General features: G+C 51.5%; 2 protein-coding genes and 1 non-coding gene across 3 annotated transcripts; 1 reads left to right on the forward strand and 2 right to left on the reverse strand.

Annotated features, from left to right (window-relative positions):
* Nucleotides 1-265: 265 nt before the first annotated feature.
* Nucleotides 266-7,533, reverse strand: fez1 (fasciculation and elongation protein zeta 1 (zygin I)). The gene is made up of 9 exons (XM_007896025.1): nucleotides 7,110-7,533; nucleotides 4,738-4,837; nucleotides 4,163-4,264; nucleotides 3,649-3,805; nucleotides 2,884-3,155; nucleotides 2,697-2,777; nucleotides 2,039-2,114; nucleotides 1,477-1,542; nucleotides 266-504 (listed from the first exon to the last, which is right to left on the reverse strand). Exons 1-9 carry the CDS (start codon nucleotides 7,502-7,504, stop codon nucleotides 488-490), a joined length of 1,266 nt encoding a protein of 421 aa, XP_007894216.1. The 5' UTR covers nucleotides 7,505-7,533; the 3' UTR covers nucleotides 266-487.
* A 541-nt stretch (nucleotides 7,534-8,074) lies between these two features.
* Nucleotides 8,075-8,147, reverse strand: trnaa-ggc. The gene has a single exon. It is a non-coding gene; the product is annotated as a tRNA-Ala (tRNA).
* A 5,039-nt stretch (nucleotides 8,148-13,186) lies between these two features.
* LOC103180266 (arginyl-tRNA--protein transferase 1) lies at nucleotides 13,187-22,104 on the forward strand. Its single transcript, XM_042343820.1, has 12 exons — nucleotides 13,187-13,275; nucleotides 16,007-16,070; nucleotides 16,591-16,653; nucleotides 17,323-17,426; nucleotides 17,569-17,769; nucleotides 17,930-18,123; nucleotides 18,565-18,693; nucleotides 19,426-19,458; nucleotides 20,358-20,539; nucleotides 20,759-20,858; nucleotides 21,290-21,410; nucleotides 21,839-22,104. Exons 1-12 carry the CDS (start codon nucleotides 13,188-13,190, stop codon nucleotides 22,069-22,071), a joined length of 1,512 nt encoding a protein of 503 aa, XP_042199754.1. The 5' UTR covers nucleotide 13,187; the 3' UTR covers nucleotides 22,072-22,104.
* The last annotated feature ends 277 nt before the right edge of the window (nucleotides 22,105-22,381 follow it).

Consider the following 22,381-nt stretch of genomic DNA (forward strand, 5'->3'; position numbering starts at 1 on the left):
CCCCCCCCCCCCGCCCCCCAACCTCCAACAAAAACAACAGAAGAGGCAGCAGATTTTTACCCATTCCTGAAATTCCGCAATCCTAAACACGGACAAACCCAGCGGAAAACCTTGGGAGTTGATCCCGAGATGTGAAGGAAACTCTGTACGGCAAGATTGATCCCAACACCTCCCTCCCTCCCCACTCCCAAGGGACCCCCTGCCCTGCCCCAACTTCCTAACCCAAACCCCCCCCCCCCCTACCCACCAATCCCAATTTAACCCTTAAAAAAAACTGTTTGCAAATTGGGAATGTGGCCCCGGTCGGGCGGCAAGGAGTTGTGTTCCGTGGTTTGGCTTCAGGACGTTCCCTTCAGATGATGGCAAGTTGGGTATGGTTGCTTGGTGAACATGCTGCAGTTACTGTGGCTTTGAGATGCAGTCTGTAAGCAGGAGTCTGGCAGCCAAGCCAAGCCTGTCCTTGCCCTCCCCCAGGGCACGGCCCGAGCTAAGTCGGGCACAAAACTGGAGAAAGAGAACAAAAATAATAATAATCCTTGCATCTGATACAGCGCCTTATCGCGTCGTCGAGACGTCTCTCGAAGCTCTTCACAGCATCTATCGTGAAACGGATTGACTGTGTATTTTGTGGGCAAAACGTGGCAGCCACTTAGTTCCCAGTTTCCGCCCTTCCTAATGGGATCAGCCTGTCAGTCGGGAATCCGTTCCTGCGTTACCGTGCTTGGGAAGGTCCTGGTCTGAACCCAAGGTCGGCAAGTTGAGGCTGAGGGGAATTGTTCCCTCTGGCTCCCTTCAGTGCAGTCCAGGCCTGAGCGAGTGCGTCAACAAATCGATTCCCATTCACTGAGCTTTCCTCGCACACACTGCAGAGAAGCCTCTCACCTCTCCCGATCTCATTGGGCACAACATTTAAACGCGACAGCTGTGATCCGCTCGATCCCATCACTGGAGTATATCGACCTCTTAAAGCAATCATTATTCTACGTATCATTACCATGTGGAGTCAGTCCTGTAGCTCAGTGGTTACAGCACTCACCTCGCAAGCGAGAGGACCCGGGTTTGATTCCCGGGCGGGACAAAATGTTAGGCAAGTTTCCTTGCTCCACATGTCTCTGTTTACCCAGCCGTAAGTAGGAACCTGGTTGTTAATTGATTGGTGGATTGCTTTTCGGGAGCAATAAACCCTCCAAAAAAAAACAATAATAACGTGGTCACTCAATCCGTGACTGTGCATGGGACACTGCTGCAATTAGCTGCTGCTTTTCACCCACAAAATATACAGTCACTTCAATTTACAGTATATTCTGTGAAGCACTTAGGATCCTGGCCACACACACAGGTCTGGGCAAAGCCCTGGAGTGGCCCACATGTGCCCCCTACCAGTGGTCACGGCCAGAACAGCGTCAGCAGCAGAGGGAAGGGAAACAGATGGGAATTGGGGAACTCTCTTCAATAAACACAGAAGTCTTTCTTTACCCTTTAAAATGTAGTCAGTCAGTAACACCGGCACCTTCTCACTCTCCTCCTTCATCGCCAGAAGAACTGAGGAAGAAGAAGAATTTGATGAAGATAACCAGAGACGTCTTCCCTGCCTCGAAGGCCTGAAATTCCAGCTAGTCTTAGCCTGTTACGCCATTTCGTCCCAAAATCTAAAGTGACGCAGATTATGAGGACAATTCTCGTCTCGGAAACCGTGAAGTGAGTGACCAGTTTTATCTGGGGGTTGTTGGCCAGGACACCGGGAGAGAGAAACTCCTTTCTCTTTTCGAATAGCGCTGCGGGATCTTTAGGGTCCACCTGAACAGGCAGATGGGAAAACTCTATGTTTGGAAGAACCAGGCACCTTTAGATCTAAGGTTCCCAAAGCTCCCCACTGTGCTGTAGACGAAGCCATACAGAATTAACTGCTATCAACATCTCCATTATTGTAGCAAGCGACTGCTAGGGATGGTAGAAGGTGAACTGGAGCGATCTGGGTCTAACTTCGTCTAGCAATTCTTATGTTCCTCCCAAATCCCCAGCATAGATTCCCACTTACTTGTCGTGAGTATCTGAAGATCCTCAACAGTTGGAGGAACTCCCTTCTTTTCATAAGGAATCACCGTGGTGAGATACTGGGGTTAAGAAACAGCAGCTATGAGTCAGCTCAGGGGACAATATGATTTTATAGCACTCATTACCCGAGCTCTTAGAGAGAGATAATGATAATAATCTCTGCATTTGATACAGCGCCTTAGCACGTCGTTGAGACATCTCTAAGCGCCTCACAGGGTACACTGCAAAGTGAATTGACTGTATATTTTGTGGGCGAAACGCGGCATCCAATGGCGGACAGCAGTGTCCCCACAAACAGTCGTGGATTAAGTGTCCAAATTATTAACCGGGTTCCTGCTTACTGTTAGGTAAACAGATGCATGATCGGGAAAGATATTTTAATTAGAATAATTCTCGCATTTGATATGTCGCTGTATCATGCCGAGTTGTCTCAAAGCGCTTTGTGGTTTTCGAGGAAGTGTAGTGACTGTGTATTAATTGTGTAGGCCATGCGGCAGCCAGTTTGCCCAAACAGACAGATGGGATCTCGGATGGCACCTCTGGCAATGCAGCACTCCCCTGGTAATGCGCTGGTCAGAAGGGAAAGGGATAAGATTGAGAGAAAGGGAGAGAAAGGAGAGGGGAGGAGAGGGCAGTAGTACCTGTCTGTCGCTGCCCGAGTTGCCGAAGGTTTGACGAATGCCGCTCTGAATAACACTGGAGATCCCTTCCATGCTGAATCGCTGGGAAAAGAGGGAAAGTCAACATACTCATCACACTCTTTATACCAGACTGCAATATACAGCAACATACAGCAACAACAACTTGCATATATATGTAGGATCTCACTTTGATGGGCATGTGGTTGCCCCTCTCAGGCCGGCTGCTCTGGGGGCTCCCTCCCTTCTCCTTCTTTTTCCTCTTCAATGATTCCCGCTGCTCCTTCTGTTTGTTCTGCACCTCAATCAGGACGGAGATGAAGCTGTTTTTCACCTCCTTCTCGAACTCCAACTCGTCGCGGAGAGCCAGCTGCTGGATCAGCTCCTCCGAGTACCCCCTGGTCTCCCCCTCGATCTCCTCCAGCAGCCCCCTCAGCCCCGCCTCGGGCATCTGCCTCACATCTGTAACATCCAGAGAGAGAGAGAGAGAGAGAGAGAATGTGAGAGAGAGAGAGTTTCCTTACTCCACACACCTCTGTTAACGTACACAGTTTTGGACACGCACCAGACTCCGTGACCCTATCACCCCATCTTTGCCGGCTCCACTGCTCCCCGTTTCCCAGAAGAAAGAATTCAAAATACTGGTCCTTGGCTTCAAAGCCCTCCACCGCCTTGCTCCTCTCTACATTTGTAACCTCCTTCTCGTCGTGTCCGTTCCCTCCGCTCAGCGGGCTCTGCCTTGCCCCACATGCCCTGCCCAGTCTGCCCCACCATCGGTGACTTGGCCTTCAGCCTGTCTGCCCCCACCCTTTGGAACTCCGTCCTACAGTAGCTTCGCTTCGCCCCCTCAATGCCTACTTCAAGGCCCATCTCAAGACACTCTTCTTCGACCGCATCTCCCCCTCGTGCTGAGGACCTGTTGGCAGGACGTTAAAGCTCTGGGGCTCTGTCTTACCGTCTGCCGGGCTGCTGCTTTGGGTCATCTTGACCTCGGTCTCCTCCTGTGAGCAGACAGACAGCTTGTCAGACTGAGACGTCACCTCCTCCTCTTCCTCCTCTTCCTCATCTGGGTCGGGAGAATTCTGCATCATTTCCTCGATCTCCTCAATCACCTGCAACAGTGGCTGACACGATCACTGCAAGGCCGGACATCCGGCTTATAATAATAATAATAATAATCCTTACATTTGATGGAACGCCTTATCGTGTGGTTTGGACGTCTCAAAGCGTTTCACAGGATATACTGTAAAGTGGATTGACTGTAATTAAGGGGAAGAGTAGGAGGGGATTGGGGAAAAGGTGACCGAAAGGAGAGTCAAAGAGTTAGGTCTCAGCACAGCTGGTGCAGGCGGGTGGGTGAGGGATTGGGAGGTGTGTGTGGGTGTGGGTGAGTGTGTGTGGGTGTGGGTGAGTGTGTGTGTGGGTGAGTGTGTGTGTGGGTGAGTGTGTATGAGGTTTGTTGACGTTACCTGATCGGCTGTGAACAGAGGCTCGTCACTGGTTGAGGACACGATGAAGTCTATCTTCTCGATCAGCTCCCCCTCCTCAGTGATTGCCTCCTTGTCGATGCTCTACAGTGAGAACGCGCAGCCAGAGGTAAAGTCATGGCGCTGGTGCTAACGTGGCATCCAACACAGCCCAAGATAACACCGTCCAGGGACCAATCCATCAATCCCTCCCTAACTCACTCCGTCCCTCCCTCCCGAGATCCCTCACACCCATCCTTCCCTCACTGTCTCACTCCCTCACTCATTCCCTATTTCTCTCCTTCCATCCCTGCCTCTCCCTCCATCACCAACTCACTCACAGTGCCACCCTCTCTCCCTCCCTCCTTCTCTCACTCATTCACTCCAAGTACCCAAACCAGACTGAGAGTTCCACGTACATCCCCTCTAACTGAGATTCCCACGTACAGTATTGGGATGGAATAGACACTCTCCCTCCGGAAACGCACTCTGCTTCCCCACACCACCCCAAATCAATCACAGTGTAAGCCCCGCCTTGGTGCCGATCCCACCCCTCACCGGCCCCTCCCCTCACTCACCTCCATGTTGGTCAGGTTCATGTTCAGCTCCTGTAACCTGGCCACCCTCCAGTCCTCACAGCCACTTGTCACATAGTTATCGGTCAGAGCGTCCCAGATCCTGCAACACAATCACCCTGTGTGAGCCACTGGCGCGAACCAAACCCTGGCACAGAGCACGGTGATCCCCGAAGCGCCGGTCAGACTCCAGCAGTTACCCCAATGTGTGCCGTGTGTTAGGGTAACTGCTGGAGTCTAACCGGCCAAAGCCACATCACCCACCATTGAGAGCGCTGTCTGGTGAACTCTGCCGCTGCTTCTGTCCAGCTAGGACCACCCACCCCATTAGGGCTTTGGCTTGCAGGGTATCTTGTGACTGGCAGACAGACAGCCAGACAGATACCTGCTCTCATTCCACCAGAGGAGGAGAGAACAGGGAGAAAGGTGCTGGGACAGAGTGTGACAACGCCATGGAAATCCTTAACATCCGCCTGAACAGGGCACAGATGGCGAGCTTGCTTTAAGGTCTCATCCAAACGACGGCGTCTCCATAGGAACAGGAGCAGGCCATTCAGGCCCTCGAGCCTGTTCATGGCTGATCTGTACCTCAACTCCAAATACCTGCCTTTGCCCCATGTCCCTGACCTAACAAACACCTGTCCACCTCAGTCTTGAAAAGGTGAATGGATCCAATCACAATCCACAGCCGTTCGGGGGAGGAAGAGAGTTCCAGATTCCCAATGCCCCTTTGCCTGAAAAAATGCTTTCTGTTGTCATTCCTAAATGGCCTATTTCATTCATTTATTTTTATTTATTTATTTATTTTATTTTGTTTACCTGACAATGAGGCGCTCCTGAATATTTTTCAAAACACTGCGGGGGGGGGGGGGGGGGGGCTTCTGTGAGAATATGGACATCACAATATGGGTGATGGAGTGAGGGAGACAGAGTGATGAGAGGAGGAGGGAGGAGAAGGGAGGTGGATGGGCGGATTAACAAGTACAAGGCAAAGACTGCAGGAAACCAGCTACTGACTGTATCCCAGTCATAATCGTGAGGTTTAACGTTTTAGTTGCAAATAATGTTAATTTTCTCTACATATTTCCCAGTTGCAGTAGCACTATTTCTCTCGACCCGCCGCAGGCATCAGAGACAGGAGACCCTGGAAACCTGGTATTTTTAAAATACAAGATGACAATAAAAAAAAGGATTGATCCACACCCCCCCCCCCCCCCCCCACCCCCTCTCTCTCTCTCTGTCTCTCACCACACGCCATCAATGTGTGTGTGTGTGTGTTAGCAATATGCGCTGTATCATCAGCACCAGGGAGAGAGGGAGAGATGGAGAGAAGGAGAGAGGGAGAGATGGAGAGATGGAGAGATGGAGAGATGGAGAGAGGGAGAGAGGGAGAGATGGAGAGAGGGAGAGAGGGAGAGAGGGAGAGATGGAGAGAGGGAGAGATGGAGAGATGGAGAGATGGAGAGAGGGAGAGAGGGAGAGGGTGAGATGGAGAGAGGGAGAGATGGAGAGATGGAGAGGGATAGAGATTCACACACACACACAGACCAAAGGGGTTGGGTGGAAAATTAATATATGCACCGATTCATTTGCAGGAAATATTTAACAATCCTCTAAATAAAATCAGAAAGCCATCGCATTTACCGGTCTGTGCTGTTTAGAACCGATTATAAAACTGCACATTATTTTTTTTTTTGGGGGGGGGAAGGGATCAGATGTGAAATTGCCATGAAATTCACATGAAATGGACAGGAGAGCGGGGTATGATATATATATATATACACATATATATATAAAAACATGTCAATTTCTCTCGTTTCTCCCTCTCTCTTTGTGTTTCTTTTTAGTTATCAATCAAATCGTTTAAGATTTAAAAAATTTTTTTTAAAAAAAACAAAGGAATCGAATGACAATGGGTACGAAAACGCGAGACCCCCCACTCATCCTCTCTCCAATCAAAGCAATTTTTTTTCACGGCGGTGTCCACGTTGAAAACAATTTAAAAATGAAAGGATAAACGGGAGAGCGCAGAGAAAGCAAAGGAAAAGGGGAGGAAAAAAAATGCGACTCGACTCATCCTCTCGAATCCAAATCAATATTTTGATGACCTTCTTAATAAAATACATATTTTTTTTGGGTGGTGGTGGGGGTGGGGGGGGTGGGGGGGTGTGGGGGGGTTGGGGGATGGGGATAAAAAGGGGAATAACGTGGGGAAAAAAATGAAACGAAAAAAAAATGCAATTCAAATCAATGCTTAATGATGAAGAACATTGACATGTCCCCCCCCCACCCCCCTCCACCATCACCCTCCCCCTCCCCAAAAAGAGGGGAATAAAACGAAAAATATATATTTTTTAATGAAATTGTAACTCAACTCATCATCTCGAATGAGGTCCTCCTGGGGGTCCCTGTCCCTGTCCTCCTGCTGTTTGGTGACGGACATCTGCTGCTTCACCGGTGCCAACACCTCGGTCTTCTGGTTGTAATTGTGGAAACACACGTTCAGTTTCTCGTCGAAATCGTGGACCAAGTCCTCCATGGACTTGAAACTCATCATCTCACTGGTGAAGTTGTCCATCTCTCCGAGTTCCTCACCGAACCCGACCCTCCCCGAACCCAGGTTCAACTCGTTCAGGTTCTCGCTGTCCACTCCCTGACCAGGTCCACATCCACATCCATACCCCTGGCCCTGGCCCTGTCCAGGGCTCCACTCTTTCACCTCGTAAAAGTCCTGCCATTCCTCATCTAAGGTGACCAAAGGCGCTGCCATGTCTCCCCGTTGTGTTGTGTTGTGTTGAATGTTCTTCACTCTCTCCTTCTCCCCCAACACTCACTCACACACCGCCTGCGCACTCTCACAGCAACGCTATATGTCAGCCTGGCGCAGTGGAGCTCTCTCTCTCTCTTTCTCTCTCTCTCTCTCTCTCTTTCTCCTCCTTGTCTCCTTCTCCTGCCTCTGATTTCACGAGCTTCAAAGTTTATTTGCCCTTTTGGGGAGGACCAGCCCGAAAACCGCGAGTTCCTACTTTTAATAGTAACAGCAATCCTGGCATTTGACGCGGCGCCTTATCGGGTCATTGAGACGTCTCAAAGCGCTTCACAGGATATACTGTAAAGTGAATCGACTGTGTACATTTTGTGGGCGAAACGCGGCAGCCAATTGCGCGCGGCAGCGTCCCCCACAAACAGCCGTGGATTGAGGTATTGAGTGACCGTGTTAGTTTTTTTAAAAAATGGTTTATTACCCCCGGAAAAGGGATCCGGCAATCGACTAACAACCGGGTTCCTACTTACTGCTGGTAAACAGAGATGTGCGGAGTGAGGAAACTTGCCCAACGTTTCGCCCTGCTGGGAATCGAACCCGGGTCCTCTCGCTTGCCAGGCGAGTGCTCTAACCACTGAGCTACAGGACTCCGCAATATCCCGAGAGACCCCTGAAGGGCAACAGGAACAGTGCCCCCCCCCCCCCCCCCCCCCCAGCCCCGCTCGTGCCGAGCAATGTTGATGATGAGACAATGGACAATGGAGCACTTGGAGCCTCTCACACTGGAGCAACACTAACTAACACAATGGAGCCAGAGAGAAACGAGGCTTTGGCTCCATCAAACCTCCCCTTGTTCACTCCTGGGTCGGAAGAGGTTTGAGGCGGAGTTTCACCGGACACTTCCATTATGGTAATAATCCTTACTTTGGTTATAGCCCCTTTCACGTCAGGAGGACGTCTCAAAGCACTTTGCAGGTTTATCACTCGGGGTGTACGGTTTATCACAAGAACAACAAATGACATTTGTGCAGCGGCTTCCACGTCAGGAAGATGTCCCAAGGTGTTTATTATTGAGTGTATATGTGTGTGGTTTGTCACTGTGTGTGGTTTGTCACTGTGTGTGTGTGTGTGTGTGTGTGTGTGAGCGAGAGAGGAAGGGGGTTTCTATCACACACAAACACACACAGTGACAAACCGATCACCGCACAAACCACAGGAGATTCCCGTAAAGCTGATCCAGCCAGACTGCTCTCAGTTGTCCTCAGAGAACCGGGAAATGACCCGGATTCAGATGTTCCAACTCTCATGTTTTTCACTTTCAGTTTGAAGGTGGAGACATCAGTGAGAGTGTCAGCCAGGCTTCCGGTCACCTCTGAGTCCGAAGGTTGTGGGTTCAATCCCCTTGTTGGGTCTTGGAATTCACCGTCTAAGCTGACACTGCAATGCAGCACTAGTTGTGCTGCTCTACCGGCGATGCCGTCCAAATTACAGTCACTACACTTTACAGCAACTCCCCAGTCTGGCTCAGTTGGTAGCATCTCTCACCTCTGAGTTAGACTGTGGGTTCAAGCCCCCAACACATCAAGTCAAGTCAAGGCTGACACTGCATTGTCGGAGGTGCCGTCGTCCTTCAGATGCGATGTTGAACCCAGGCCCTGTCTGCCTGTAACAGGTGGACATCAAAGATCCTATGGCGCTATTGGAAAAGAGAAGAGACTTTCTCTCTCTCGGTGTCCTGCCCAACAAAGCAGCCATTCTGTCCCCACTCACGTAACCCCCCCGTCTCCCTTGCCTTCAAAACCCATCTTGAGACCCGTCTTTTCAACTGCGCTTTTGAAGCACTCTGAGACAACAACAACAACAACAAATTGCGTTGCTACAGCGCCCCTCACACAGGGTAGCATCCCAGAGATGCCCTCCTGATGTGAAAGGTAACTGTGAATCGTTGTATTAGCTACAACACTGACTCTGGGCAATAATTAACCCGTTAAACCGTCAATAAATTATTGGGTCGTTAAAAGACGGAATGTCAGACTGGGGGTTGGGGGGGGAGGGGGATGGGTGATTTTAACGTCACTCCCAGGGGATTGCAGTGAGTTAGCTGCTTTCGTTATCTGCCTGAGGCTGCCATAGAGAACAGTCGCTGAGTGTGTGAGGCGCTTCCTCACTGTTCAGGCTTCCCCAGTGAGTGTCTCTACCCTGTTCGCTCTTCACCGATCGACCCAGTTAATTAATCCCCCAATGATTTGCTTTTCTCTTGCATTTAGGTTACACTTCTCTCTCTCTCTCTCTCTCTGAGGTTTCAGTATGTTTTTCCCTGCCCAAGAAACAAACCCAGGTCCTCTCGCTTGTGAGGCGAGTGCTCTCACCGCCACAGGCCTCCACAAGGTCGCTGGGGAGTCACTGGAATTGTTATAGCTGGTGTTTTCGTGGGAATCTTGGCGGGGTGGAAATTTTTGCTCGTCACAGTGCAAACTAACAGCAAGCTCCAGGTGATGGCTGGCCTCTCTATTGTTGCTAAGCAACAGTCTAGAAGATGTTCGCAAACCTCGCTTGTTTTTTTTCCCCCCCCTTAGAACGAATTTTTTCTTTCTGTTGCAGATGTCAAGTGCAACACCAGTAACTTGCTCCTCTGAACTCCATCTGTTTCAGTTGTTGGTCAGTGAACTGTAGTAGAACACCACCACCAACAAATGACATTTGCCCGTCAGTGCCAACAGTCAGGGATTTGGGGGTTGGGATCAGGAGGGGTGGTGGGCGGTGAGGGGAAGGGTAGGAGGGTGACTGAAGGGGCAGTCGAAGAGGAAGGTCTTGAGAAGGGTCTTAAAGGAGGTGAGGGAGGAGGCGAAGGGACCGTGAGATAGAAAAAAAAGCAGGACTTTGTGAACACTCTGTAGATGGAGGGCGTGTGGGCATTGTTGATTTACTCGGCGAGTGTTTGTTCAGCCTCTCTCTGCCTCGTGCTGTGTGTTTGCTCAGTCAGTGACCGGTGGTTAATGTCTCAGTGACTGGCACCTCGTGCTCTCTTCACAGAAAACCCTGTGGCACTGTCTAACCCATGCCTTAGGCAAGTTTCTTTACTCCGCTCGCCTCTGTTTACCAAGCAGTAAGTAGGAGCCTGGGTTGTTTGTCGATTGGTGGATCGCTTTCCCTCCACCAACGAAGAGTTCGGTCACTCAATCCACGACTGTTTGTGGGACAGACACTGCTGTGCACAATTGGCTGCTGCATTTCTCCCACAAAATAACTTACAATATATTCTGTGAAGCGTTTTGAGATATTTCGAAAACATCATAAGGTGCTCCATAAAATGCAAAGGATTATTATTGTTATTATATTGCCGGGTTTATGCTTGGGGTATCGGCTGCTCATTACACTGATTCCTGTTTGATTACAGAATAATAATAATAATGATAAGCCTTGCATTTGATATAGCGCTTTTCACGTCTTCTCGACGTATCAAAGCGCTTCACAGAATACGCTGTAAAGTGAATTGACCGGATATTTTGTGGGCGAAACGCGGCAGCCAATTGCGCACAGCAGCGTCCCCCACAAACAGCCGTGGGTTGAAAATGACCGATTTATTACTGTCTTGTTTTTTTTTGGAGGAATTATTATCAGGCGTGCATCGGAGAAGGTGGCTGGAAATGCAGTAAAACTGGTAAAGTCACAATTGGATGCAGACAGAAAGTGAAACACACACACACAGACACACACACAGACAGACAGCTGAGGTCAGGACATTGAGTCAATGGAATAAACCAGCTGTGACATAACATGGAGTGAGGGCTAATGGGTTAATGTGTACGAGGAAGTGACGCCTCAGCCGAGCCCAGCTCGACGCTGAGCATTCAGCAAGGAGGCCATCCCTTGAGTTCCGCGACTTAGAGAGAAAAAAAATCTTAAGTTTGCAGAAATTCCTGAGATTGGGGCTTTCATTAGGGTTTCTGGCACTGGGGATAATTGACTGCCGTGTTTTTCGCCCACAACCCACAGTCAAATCACTTCCCACTATGTCCCGTGAAGCACTCGGGGACGTCTCAACGACGTGATAAGGTGCAATATCAAATGCAAGGATTATTATTAAGTTGTTATTTTTATGGTTGTTAGTTTCCATGACAACCTCATAGCTGGTCCTCACCCGACGGCTACCTGTTGGGTTTCAAGGCCGGGACCTGATCCTGAAATTGCACCTGCTCTTAGCCTTGAGGCCATTTTCTCCCAAAACTTCAAATCGTAATCCTAATTAAAAAAAAAGTTGCGGCCACTCAATCCACGACTGTTCGTGGGACTCTGCTGCGCTCAATTGGCCGCCACCTTTTGCCCACAAAATATACGGTCACTACACTTTACAGTCTATTCTGTGAAGCGCTTTGAGACGTCTCTCTATCCGACTTTAAATCCCAACTTCAAACCCGTGGGCACCAGCTCCGCGGTCTGACCCCGTGTCACAGAGCGCTACCCAGGATTTGCTTTAAATTGTAGTGACTGTTGTGTTTCGCAGGGACGATCAAAGTGGCAAAACATCTTCTTTTTAAGAAGCGGAGTTGGGGGGCGGTGGTGGTCGTGGGGGGTGGGAAGAGGGGGATGGGGGGACGTGGCTGGAAGCTCAGCTGGTCAGGGAGGGCGAAGAAATTGGGGCTGCAGGAGATCTAAGAGGAGACGAGGGGCGTGGGGGGGTGAGGGAGAGGGGGGGGAGGGAGAGAGAGAGAGAGAGAGAGAGCAAACCCAGGTGGGGAGGGGAGGGTGAGAGGTGGGCAAGGTGAGGGGGGGCAGGGTGGGGAGTGGGGGAGGGGGGGAGGGTGGGGGTAGGGGAGAGGCAGGGTTGGGGGGGTAGGGCGTGGAGGGGCAGGGTGAGGGGGGGCAGAGTGGGGAGGGTGGCAGTGTTGGGGGGGGCAGGGTGAGGGGGGGGGGGGGGGGGGGGGGGGGGGGGGGGGGGGGGGGGGGGGGGGGGGGGGGGGGGGGGGGGGGGGGGGGGGGGGGGGGGGGGGGGGCAGGGGGGGAGGGAGGGGGGGGGGGAGGGGGGGGGGGGGGGGAGGGGAGGGGGGGGTGAGGGGGGAGGGGTGAGGGGGGGGAGGGGGGAGGGGAGGGGGGGGAGGGGGGAGGGGGGAGGGGGGGGGGAGGGGGGGGGGGGGGGGGGAGGGGAGGGTGAGGGGAGGGAGGAGGGAGGGTGAGGGGGGGGTGAGGGGGGGGAGGTGAGGGGAGGGGGGGCAGGGTGAGGGGAGGGAGGGAGGGGGGGGGGGCAGGGGGGAGGGAGGGAGGGGAAGGGGGGGGCAGGTGAGGGAGGGCAGGGTGAGGGGGGGCAGGGTGAGGGGGGGAGGGAGAGGGGGGGAGGGAGGGGGGGAGGGTGAGGGGGCAGGGGGGAGGGTGAGGGGGGGGAGGATGAGGGGAGGGGGGAGGGGAGGGGGGAGGGGGAGGGTGAGGGGGGCAGGGTGAGGGGGGCAGGGTGAGGGGGGGAGGGTGAGGGGAGGGAGGCAGGGTGAGGGGGGGCAGGGGCAGGGGGGAGGGGGGAGGGGAGGGGGGGCAGTTTGCAGGGTTTTGCAGAGTTTAAAGGGAGGAGACTGGGCGGATGAGGAAGTGGCTGTGGAGCTGAGTGAGTATCCGGCGCTGCGGGAGAGGGGAGAGAGGCTGAGAGGAGACCCAGGGATCGCCCCCCACCCCCACCCAGACCCCCCCCCCCCCCAGCCTGATGGGGGCGAGCGGCCCCGGCAACAGCCCTCCCCTGGAGGCGTGGAGCTGCGGATACTGCGGGAAGAGCGACTCGTTCTGCGCTCAGGGTGAGTGAGACCCGGAGAGAGGGACCGCGTATCCGCACTCACTCACTCACTCATTCACTCACTGTGGAACAAAAGTTTCTCAAAAGTTTTTGAGAGAGAGACAGAGAGAAACACAGACAGACACACAGACAGACAGAGACAGAGACCTCATATCCGCACTCTCTCTCCCTCTCTCTTTCAACGCTAACAAAAGTTTTTCCAAAGTTTTAAAAGAATGAAAACTTTTCGGGGGCTTCATTCTCGTGTGTATGTGTGTGGGGGGTGTGTGTGTGTCTGTGGGTGTGTGTGTGGGTATCTGTGTGTGGGTGTGTGTGTGGGTGTGTGTCTGTGTGTGTGTCTGTGTGTGTGTGTGTGCCTGTGTGTGTGTGTCTGTGTCTGTGTGTGGATGTGTGTGTCTGTGTCTGTGTGTCTGGGTGTGTGTGTCTGTGTGTGTGGGTGTGTGTCTGTGTCTGTGTGTCTGGGTGTGTGTGTCTGTGTGTGTGTGTGTGTGTGTGTCTGTGTGTCTGTGTCTGGGTGTGTGTGTGTCTGTGTCTGTGTCTGTGTGTCTGTGTCTGGGTGTGTGTGTCTGTGTCTGTCTGTGTCTGTGTCTGGGTGTGTGTGTCTGGGTGTGTGTGTGTCTGTGTGTCTGTGTCTGGGTGTGTCTGTGTCTGGGTGTGTGTGTGTCTGTGTGTCTGTGTCTGTGTGTCTGTGTGTCTGTGTCTGTGTGTGTGTGTGTCTGGGTGTGTGTGTGTGAGTGTGTATGTGGGGGTCAGGCTGTGTCTTTTGGTCTTTTATGTATTTGACGAACAAAATAGGATTTGGTTTCCTGCAGCGTTTGGTTTAACCCTTTAAAGGGAAGGAGGGGGTGGGGGTGGGGGGGGAGAGAGGGATTTTATTTTGGTTTCCAAATAAAGTCCAAGGTTTTTGTTTTGTCAATTTCGCCTTTTTTTAAGGTCAGTTTTGTGGGTCCGGTTTTGTACTTCACTTTTAAGAAGTTAAGGACAGAGTCAGTTAACAGTCAAGTCCCTCTCTCTCTCTGTGTGTGTCAATGTCCGCGTGAGTGTGTGTGTGTGTGTACGCGTGTGTTTGTGGCTAAAATTACTGCAGTCACAGCACAAAATTGCTCGCAATCTTAAGGTTGGATCGCGCTGCGGTATCTGGAGCTGTTCTTTTTTTTATTTTCTGTGCTCGTTGCCGTGTTAAGCGAGGCTTTGCGTAATACACAAGGTGGGCAACCTACTATGTGAGGACTGACACAGCACCAGACAGCACAACCCCGGGACACTGCGAAGGGTGTGCGAACGTGTGCGCGTTGGTGCGTGTCATTGGTGTGTCTGGGCTAACACGTGCCTTATCGAGTCGATGAAATATCTCAAAGAGACGGGAACAGTCTACATTTACATGGCACCTTTCGTGTCAGGAGGACGTCCCAAGGCGCTGGACGGTCCGGGATTTGGACCTAAGGTGGGGGTTGGGATCAGGAGGGCAGGGTGGGAGGGTGACCAAAAAGGAGGGTCTTGAAGGAGGCGAGGGAGGAAGCCAAGTGGAGGGACTGTGGGGATGGAGTTCCAAAGGATGGGTGCAGAGAGGCTGAAGGCCCGGCCACCAATGGTGGACAGGGCGAGGGACGTGGAGCAGATCAGAGTCTGACGAGCAGACGGGTCACTATGGAACCTCATGGATTTTACTCTTATGAAGTGCGGTGACTGTGTTTTTGGAGACAAACGCAGCAGCTGACGTTCCACAGACAGAAGTGCAACAGACCAGAAATGAATGACCAACTTTATAATAATAATAACCATTGCATTTGATACAGCGCCTTTCATTCATGCCGGGAGGACGTCTCAATGCACTTCTCAGGATTTACTGTGAAGTGTAGTGACTGTGTATTTTGCAGGCGAATGCCTTTTATCTGGGGGCTTGCTGGCCAGCACATGGTGAGAGAGAAACTCCCTTTTCTTTTCCAATAGTGCCTCTGGATCTTTGACATCCCCACTGAACAGGCAGAGCAGATCTCAGCTTCACTCAGTTTGGTCACTCAATCCACAGCTGTTTGTGGGACACTGCTGTGCGGAATTGTTCCCCCCACAAAATACACAGTCACTGCACTTCACAATCTATTCTGTGAAGCACTTTGAGACATCTCAATGACATGATAAGACACTATATCAAACGCAATGATTATTATTAGTAGTATTAATGTCTCACCCGAAGGACGGCACCTCTGACAATGCAGTGCTATGCTGGAGTCTCAGTGGTTGGGGTGGGGGGTAGTGATGGCGGTTGTTGTAACTGAGAGAGGTAGAGGGACAGAGTGTGGTGTCCACACACTGGAGGAGTTTAATTCTGAATAGTTTCTCACTTGTTTCCCAGGTACAGTATGTAATGCAGGTAAATTGCGTGACCCACATTCAGTGATCTCAGCGTCTCGCTGACGGCTCTCTATTTATATCGTTCCTTTCATCCCAAACCCACTTGCTTTGCTTCTTGTTCTGAAGGAGGTGACACACACGAGTTTTGCGGTGGGGAGGAAACAGATCCACGGATATCAGCCGGCTGTCACTGTGATCAGCCAGGTGTCTGACACCCGCGGGAACCTATCACTGTGTGGGATGGAGCCGGGATGTTTTTCCAGACCCTTTGCCGATCTCACTCAGGGTTTCAATGACCATGTGTGATCGAGCGATGACCACGGCAGTTTGCTCACTGTCTCCCCTCTCTCTCTCTCTCTCTCTCTCTCTCGTGTCCACAGGGCTCACGACTCACAGTTTGACGGTCCACGACTACCAGCTGATGTTAAACAGAGGGTGGGTCAGGTGAGTAGTGTTGTGGTCTGCGTGACTGACGGATGCCGAGACTCTGGTAATAATAATAGTGATCATTATCTTGGCATTTGATATAGTGACTTATCCTGTTGTTCAGGCATCTCAAAGCGCTTCACATAATACACTGTGAAGTGACTATTTTGTGGGCGAAACGCGGTGTCCAGTTGCGCACAGCAGTGTCCCACGAACAGTTGTGGACTCGACAAAATTATTTATTATTATTATTTATTTTTGGGAGGGATTATTACCCCCAGAAAGCGAACTGCCAATTGACTGACAACTGGGTTCCTTCTTACTGTTAGGTTATCAGGAGAGTAAGGAAACTCGCTGAAGGTTTCACCCCGTCCTGCTAGGGAATCGAACCCGGGTCCTCTCGCTTGCGAGGCGAGCGTGCTAACCACTGAGCTACACGACTCCACAGTGTGGATCCTGTAACCCGAACCCCAGCTCGTGTGCTATCCGTGCCCTGTGGGTTACAGACTGCTAACGTCCAGTCTCTCTCGCCTTACAGGAGTGGGAAGTATCTGTATAAAGCCACCATGCCTGTCACCTGCTGCCCCACCTACCCAATGAGGTAAGACTTACCTTGTTGTTGAGCTGTTAGACAGGGTTTATAATAATAATAATAACCCTCGCATTTGATACAGCGCCTTATCACATCTTCGAGACGTCTCAAAGTGCTTCACAGAATAGACTGGAAAGTGAATTGACTGTATAGTTTGTGGGCGAAACGCGGCAGCCAATTGCGCACAGCAGCGTCCCCGCAACAGCCGTGGCCTTGTCTGCATTGTCCGAGTGAGTGGAGCTGAGAGACACATAGAATGGAGACCCGTTTGTGGCCATTTATCAATCATCAAATGCGGGAAATGTTGGCGTTTCCAATATTTTTACTGTCGGGCCGGGCATTGTCCAACATAATAATAACCGTAAGAATAATAATTAGAATTATAACTAATAGGAATTCTGTCTAAATTATTTGAATAGACAGCAGTGTCTCACAAACCCTCATGAGTTTTAAATATAAAGTCAAGACATGAAGGCACCGTCCTCCGACCGAGAGATGAGAGTGCGAGTGACGGAGCCACAACAGCAGAACAGAGATTTTTCCATTAATGAGGGCAGAATCTTGATTGCCCTAATTCCCCCCCCCCCTCCCACACAGACTCCGCACACCTCACCCCTGAGCTTCTTGCTGAGATTCTTTGACTTTGTTTCACCCTTTTCCCGTCTCCCACTGGTCCAGGTGCCACGTCCTGGATTTTCAAGCCTCCCGGTCACAGCGTCAGGTATTGAAGAGGATGCGGAAGTATCTAACCATGGAAGGGACTTCGGGAAAGCCGGCAGCTGGTAAATGTTTGTGTGTGACCACCTAACTTTCATCGAGGGTCGCTGGCTCAGTCTGACTTGTTTCCAATCAGAATGTCAGCTTTCTCCCCTTCCTTCCTTTCTCTCTTTTTCTCTCCTCCTCCCCCCCACCCCCTCACCGGAGAGGTGAGCTCGGAGCCCCAGACCCTCAGCCGGTGTGAGGAGGGAGCCGGCGAGGGACGAGGGGAACTGGAACTGAACCAAACTGGGAACCATTTCCCCCTGGACCCCACCCAGCCGTGGCCCGGTGAGTGTGAGAGCTATGGTAATGTGTTGGAAAGGAGGTTGATTGTCGGGGTGTTGCTGGGGTGGGAGCGAGGAGGGGGTGGGAGGGGGGGCTTGGCTCAGTTTGGAGGCGGGTTGGTGGGGAGGTGTGGCTAGGAGACAGGACTGGGAGGTGTGATGGGGTGGGCGAGGAGGCAGGGCCGGGGGAGAGCTCCTGTGCTCGTGCTGGGACCTGGTGACAGAGCTGCTCTCTGTTCTAGGTGACGACACTGACTCCTCAATCCAAGCTCGTCATAAAACCCGGGCGGCTCAGCCAACGTCGCCTGCCCGCGTTTCACCAGCCCCCGCCAGAGCCTGCCCTCCCCCTCGCGCCCCCAGGCCCCGCCCCAGCCACACCGAGAGCTTCGAGCAGCTGATGTCGGGGAGCACAGAGCCAGCACAGCAGCGTCTGGAGGTGAGACTCGCATCTAGCGCTTGACTCGCAAAGCGAGAGGACCTGGGTTTGATTCCTGGGCAGGAGAAACCTGAGGCAAGTCTCCTTATTCCACACACCGCTGTTTACCAGCAGTTAACCCGGTTGTCAGTCGATTGGCGGATTGCTTTCTCGGGGTAATAATCCCTTCAAAATAATAAAAATAATTTGGTCGCTCAAACCATGACTGTTTGTGGGACACTGCTGTGCGCAATTGGCTGCTACGTTTTGCCCATAAAATACTCATTCAATCCACTTTACAGTATATCCTGTGAAGCGCTTTGAGACGTCTCAACAACATGATAAGCGCTGTGTCAAATGCAAAGATTGTTTATAAATGTAACGAAGTCTGAAAGCCTCCTGTGCGGTTTGCTGACTCTCTGTAGCTCCAACCTCAAACACTTTGTCCTTCTCCGCCTTCAGGTGAAGCTGTTGAAACTATGCCCGCCCAGCCCCGAGCTACAGACCAGCTTCAGGGAGTCATACAATGTGTACAAGCGATACCAGATGCACGTGCACAAGGACACAGAGGAGATGGCCTCCGAGGCTGAGGTACCAAAGACCATCCCAACCCTGTTACTGACGTAGACATTGACGTTTACAAGCCTGTCAGAACCTGACTTGCCAGGACCTATGTACATTAGGAACTGCTGGACAAAAAACAGGTGTCAAACTTGGGGACACTCTGAAAATCGACTTCCAAAGCGAATTACCTGGTCGGAGTGATGTCCAGTTGTCAGCAGAATCCGTCTCTCCCCACCAACCCCCCAACCCACCGTGATTCTCACTACAATTTCGTTGGCATGTCAGAAACTGAGAGAAACCGAAAGCTGAGGCTCCGATGGACCAAACAGCCTCTTCCTCCCCCATCTCCCACCCGCTACGCAACTGGTTAAAGAGAAAAATACTCTCATAAACTGTCAGGAATTCGTGCACATCCCAAAATAAATCCCAGCTGGTTTGGGATGAGTTCCAGATGTGCAAGGCGTTAAGTGGTTGGTTTGAGGTTTTCATGTCTTGACAGCAGAGTGAGTGTCTGCCTCAATATTGGCTCAAGTCTCGACGTGGGACTTGAACCAATAACCTTCTGTATTTGTTTTCCCACAAAATATGCAGTCATTCACTTTACAGTATATTCTGTGAAGCGCTTTGAGATGTCTCGAAGACATGATAAGGCACTATACCAAATGCAAGGATTATTATTATTATTATTCTCTGGGTACACAGTGGGAAACAGACCGTGTGTTGCTGTGCCTGATGAGCTCTTTCACCTCTTTCTTTCAGTATAGAAGATTCTTCTGCAGCACGCCTCTCTTGGTGAGTACCTCGCACGATTTCTGTCTCAACCAAACTTAATCTTTTGGCTTCGCGTGACGACGCAGAGTCTTTTAAGAGAGATCCGTGGGCTCGCTGAAACCTTCCTCATTCTTCATGTGTGAGCTAAGACAGCAAGTACTGGCAAGATGTCAAGTTATTTATTCTTCTTGCCTATGAGTCAGTGCCTGGCCTGCAGTTAGCTATCTGCCCCCATGAAGTCACAACCACAGTCCACTGACACAAGGTCCTGGAACATGAGAGAACTGCTGGCGTCCTGGCCGGCAATCCTCCAGATATTCTCCTCGTCCAGCTCCCGCACGGGTGTTTGTGGGACATCACTGGGCACAAAATTACTGCTGTGCTTTGCCAAGAAACACAGTTCCAAGTGAGCTTGATTATAGCAAAGTATTCTGGGACATTGCAATGTGATGAATGTTCACTGAATGCAGTTTAGTTTTGCTCTTGTTTTCTTGCTGAAAGTCAGATTCCCTAAAAGGTGCCTTCAGGGACTGTAGCTAACACTAGGGAGTCGCCGCTAGAGAGGAGTTGTCTCCCCGCCCCACCATTCCCCTCCCGGCCTGCCCCACCATCGGCAGTTGGGCCTTCAACCTCTCTGCCTCCATTCTTTGGAACTCCATCCCACTGTTCCTTCACCTCGCTCCCTCCTTCAAGGCCCGTCTCAAGACACTCCTCTTTGACCGAAACTTTGGTCACCCTCCAACCCCCACCCTCCCTGCCCTCCACCCCTCCTGATCCCAACTCTCAGCTCGGGTCCAAATCCATGACTGTCCAGGGCCTTGGGTCATCCTCCCGACATGAAAGGCGCTGTGTAAACGGCAGTTGTGGTTGAGTTTGCTGGGTTCCATGTGACCAGAGCGTGTGTTTGACTTCGTTAACAGGGCGAGGAGCCTGTGGACGGGCCCGACACTGGCTACGGCTCTTTCATCGAGCAGTTCCTGCTGGACGGGAAGATCATCGCTCTTGGCCTCTTGGACATCTTACCCGAAGGCATCAACTCCCAATACCTGTGCTACGATCCCGCCTACTCGTTCCTCTCGTTGGGGGTTTACTCTGCACTCAGGTACTATTAAGAGTCTCTTGGGAGTGTGGACGGACAGAGAAGAGGGAGCTTTACTGTGTCTCTAACCCTGGCCTGGGAGTGTGGACGCACAGTGTAGAGGGACCTTGGCTGTGTCTCTAACCTGTGCTGTATCTGACCTGGAAGTGCTTGACAGTAAATCCAGCTGCCCTATGAATTGTCTTTCCTGTTTCATGTGACGTTATTCCTTGTATCTTTTAGGGAAATAGCATTAACACAAAGGCTCCATAAGAAGGCTCCGAGAATGAAATATTATTACTTAGGCCCATACGTGCATTCCTGCATCAAAGTTAAATACAAGGTAAGCAGTGACTATTGCTTTGGAACAGGGGAATGGGATTTGAGTAAAGAGCTCTAGGATGGCAAGCTATCTGTGCTGCTGCTTGTTTTCCCACTAAAGCTCTTTACTCGGCAAGCTATGCTGTTTTAGTTAGTTAAATAGATTCTAGCAGTTACCCCAACCTCACACTCTGTGCTCCCCCTAAGCCTTCGCACTCGCCAACCTGCGCCTGATACTCTCCAGAATTAGGTAAGCTGGATGTGTCCCTAGAGAGAGTGAAAGAGCGCGTTGCATTCCAACAATCTATCTGGGATTTCCACGTGTAGATGATACTGAGATGGACAGTGGTGCCAAATGGCCTGTTTCGGTGCTATAGGGTCTGTATAATTCCATCAGGAAAGTCCCGCAATGAGCTGAGGAGTTAATCCCTTTTGCGCCATTTTCTGATCCAGCTGCAGTACCAGCCGGCAGAGCTGCTTTGCCCAGTGACTGGGCGCTGGGTGTTTGCGGAGAAATGTCTGTCTAAGTTGGAGGAGAGTAAATACACCAGGCTGTACGAGAGAGAGGATGCAGGTAGGCACTGACCGATCACCGATGGGATGAAACCTCGTGTCCTGCTCAGCGAGGGCAGCTGTGGAGGAGGATCTAATTGAGGAGTTTAAAATGATAAAGGGATTCGATCGGCTAGCTACAGAGAAACTATTCCCTCAGGTGGGTGGGTGGGGGAATCTAGAACAAGGGGGCATCATCTTAAAATTAGAGCTAGGCCATTTAGGAGTGGGATGGGGAAGTACGTTTTCACACAAAGGATAGTAAATGTGGCACTCTCTCCCAATCCCCCAATTCTACCGTGTTTCACCCACAAAACACACAGTCGTTATACACTTTGCAATATATCCCGTGAAGCGTTCGGAGACATCTCAACGATGTGATAAGGCTCTGTATCTTATGGATGAGCTGAATGATAAGAAAATTCATTAACGTTTGTTCTTTTGCTTTAGATGTGGTCTCCGGCCTGTCGGACGAAGACCTGTGGTTTTTCCGGAACTTTCTAGACGCCCTGAGCCCTTCGCCCTCGGCCTCGCTGCAGACGGAGGAGGCTATGCTGGTGGTGTCTCAGGAGGACCTGGTGTCCACACACTCCTCCCAGGGCTGGTGGCGTCAGCATTCCTGCCTCGCCCGCTTCCTGAGCTGCTGCTGTGTGACGTGCCGCAGGAGGGAGACCCAGAGCTGACACCCCCCCCCACCATCTCACTCCCCCCTTGTACGCCCCTCCCCACATCACCCCCCTCGTTCCCCCTCTCATCCGCGCCCCGCTGTGCTGCCCACTGATTGTGCAATACAATACGAAACAATGCATTCAGAAATCAGGTGCCTTGTGTTAGGGGCTGTTTCGCCTACAAAATAGTCATTTCACTTTACGGTGTATCCTGTGAAGCACTTTGAGACGTCTCGAAGACGTGATAAGGTGCTGTATCAAATGCAAGGATTATTGTTGTTATTATTATTGGTGGGCCAGGGAGAAAGGACTGAGACAGAGGAGG

This window comes from Callorhinchus milii, unplaced genomic scaffold, assembly GCF_018977255.1.
Source record: "Callorhinchus milii isolate IMCB2004 unplaced genomic scaffold, IMCB_Cmil_1.0 Scaffold25, whole genome shotgun sequence".
NCBI lineage: Eukaryota > Metazoa > Chordata > Chondrichthyes > Chimaeriformes > Callorhinchidae > Callorhinchus > Callorhinchus milii.

Excerpts from the sequence above, each read along its gene's own strand:
- LOC103180266 (XM_042343820.1), top strand. The coding sequence starts at position 13,188 with ATGGGGGCGAGCGGCCCCGGCAACAGCCCTCCCCTGGAGGCGTGGAGC. Across the intron at positions 13,276-16,006 it reads CGACTCGTTCTGCGCTCAGG|GGCTCACGACTCACAGTTTG; the intron begins GTGAGTGAGACC and ends TCGTGTCCACAG. Across the intron at positions 21,411-21,838 it reads GTACGAGAGAGAGGATGCAG|ATGTGGTCTCCGGCCTGTCG; the intron begins GTAGGCACTGAC and ends CTTTTGCTTTAG.
- fez1 (XM_007896025.1), bottom strand. The coding sequence starts at position 7,504 with ATGGCAGCGCCTTTGGTCACCTTAGATGAGGAATGGCAGGACTTTTAC. Across the intron at positions 4,838-7,109 it reads GACCTCATTCGAGATGATGA|GATCTGGGACGCTCTGACCG; the intron begins GTTGAGTTACAA and ends ATTGTGTTGCAG. Across the intron at positions 3,156-3,648 it reads AAGCAGCAGCCCGGCAGACG|ATGTGAGGCAGATGCCCGAG; the intron begins GTAAGACAGAGC and ends TGGATGTTACAG.